The sequence below is a fragment of the Propithecus coquereli genome, unplaced genomic scaffold (genome assembly GCF_000956105.1).
Source record: "Propithecus coquereli isolate 6110/MARCELLA unplaced genomic scaffold, Pcoq_1.0 Scaffold5, whole genome shotgun sequence".
NCBI lineage: Eukaryota > Metazoa > Chordata > Mammalia > Primates > Indriidae > Propithecus > Propithecus coquereli.
The window spans coordinates 8,354,019-8,355,075 of record NW_012150840.1 but is presented as its reverse complement, the minus strand read 5'-3'; the positions used below and the strand labels follow the sequence as shown (position 1 = coordinate 8,355,075).

General features: G+C 41.2%; 1 protein-coding gene across 1 annotated transcript in view; it reads left to right on the top strand.

Moving 5' to 3' along the window:
- ZFYVE26 (zinc finger, FYVE domain containing 26) overlaps positions 1-1,057 on the top strand; it is a 62,609-nt gene that overhangs the window by 38,281 nt on the left and 23,271 nt on the right. The window contains exon 27 of the mRNA XM_012656042.1: positions 505-727. Within this exon, the coding sequence (XP_012511496.1) occupies positions 505-727 (223 nt within the window). The remainder of the gene's footprint in view (positions 1-504; positions 728-1,057) is intronic.

Below are 1,057 nucleotides of genomic sequence, written 5' to 3'. Positions count from 1 at the left end.
TTTTTTTTATAATTGGTTTTTCTAGAATCAAGATCTAAATAATATCCACATATGGCATTTGGGTAAAATATGTTTTAATTTTTTTTTAATCAGTAGGTAACCTGCTTCTTGTCTTTTTTATTCCCCCCTACCTCTTTTTTATTTGTGGTGGAAACTAAGTCATTTGTCCTGGGGAGCTTCACACATGCTGGAGTTTGCTGATTGCCTCCCTACGGTAATCTGAGTCTTTATCCTTTGAATTTCCAGTACACTGGTAGTTAGATCTGGGAGCCTGACTTGATTCAGGCTTGATATTTTTTGGATAGATGGTGTTGTACACTTCCATTAGGAGGCACACAATGTCCAGTATTCTCTCTTTTGTGACACAAACAGCCACTGATGATCATTAATGAGATCTATTATTTCAAAAGAGTTTGTGAAATGGTGAAAGTCTATCATTCTATCTTCATTTATAAGCTGGTATATTGATCACCGTTTACTCTGACATCTGCCTCTGGCTCCCAGGTGTCTCTGTTGTACATTCCCCCAGTCTGAAGGAGAGGAATTTCCCACCGAGTCAACCACCGCTGGAATTCGTGCCCCCAGCAACACCCCCTGCCAGGCACCAGTGGGTACCAGATGAGACAGAGAGCATCTGCATGGTCTGCTGCAGGGAGCACTTCACCATGGTAAGCAGCATCGGTCTCTGGTTTTACCTGCAGGAGAAAGTAAGGGAAAATTCTAGTCTGTGAGCCTGAGTTTATAGTTACCTCCTGTCCCCAAGAGGATATTGGTATTTTCAGAAGAACTGCCAAACCTAAGACTTTGGGTTTATCTTTGACCTGACCAGAATGTATTTTCTGGATTCAAACAGGTAGTAGACACCCTCAAATAGGGTTAAATTCTAAAAGTTTTGCCCTTCTTATGAGATAACAAAAGAGAGTCAGGAGGAGTCACCAAGTGTCAGGGGATCTTATTTCAAGCTCTCATGTCTTTCACAATAAGGCAGGTGACCTGGCAGTGTTTATATGTGCTAGCTCAGGAGACAGAAGACCTGGGTTTTCTTTTTTTTTTTTTT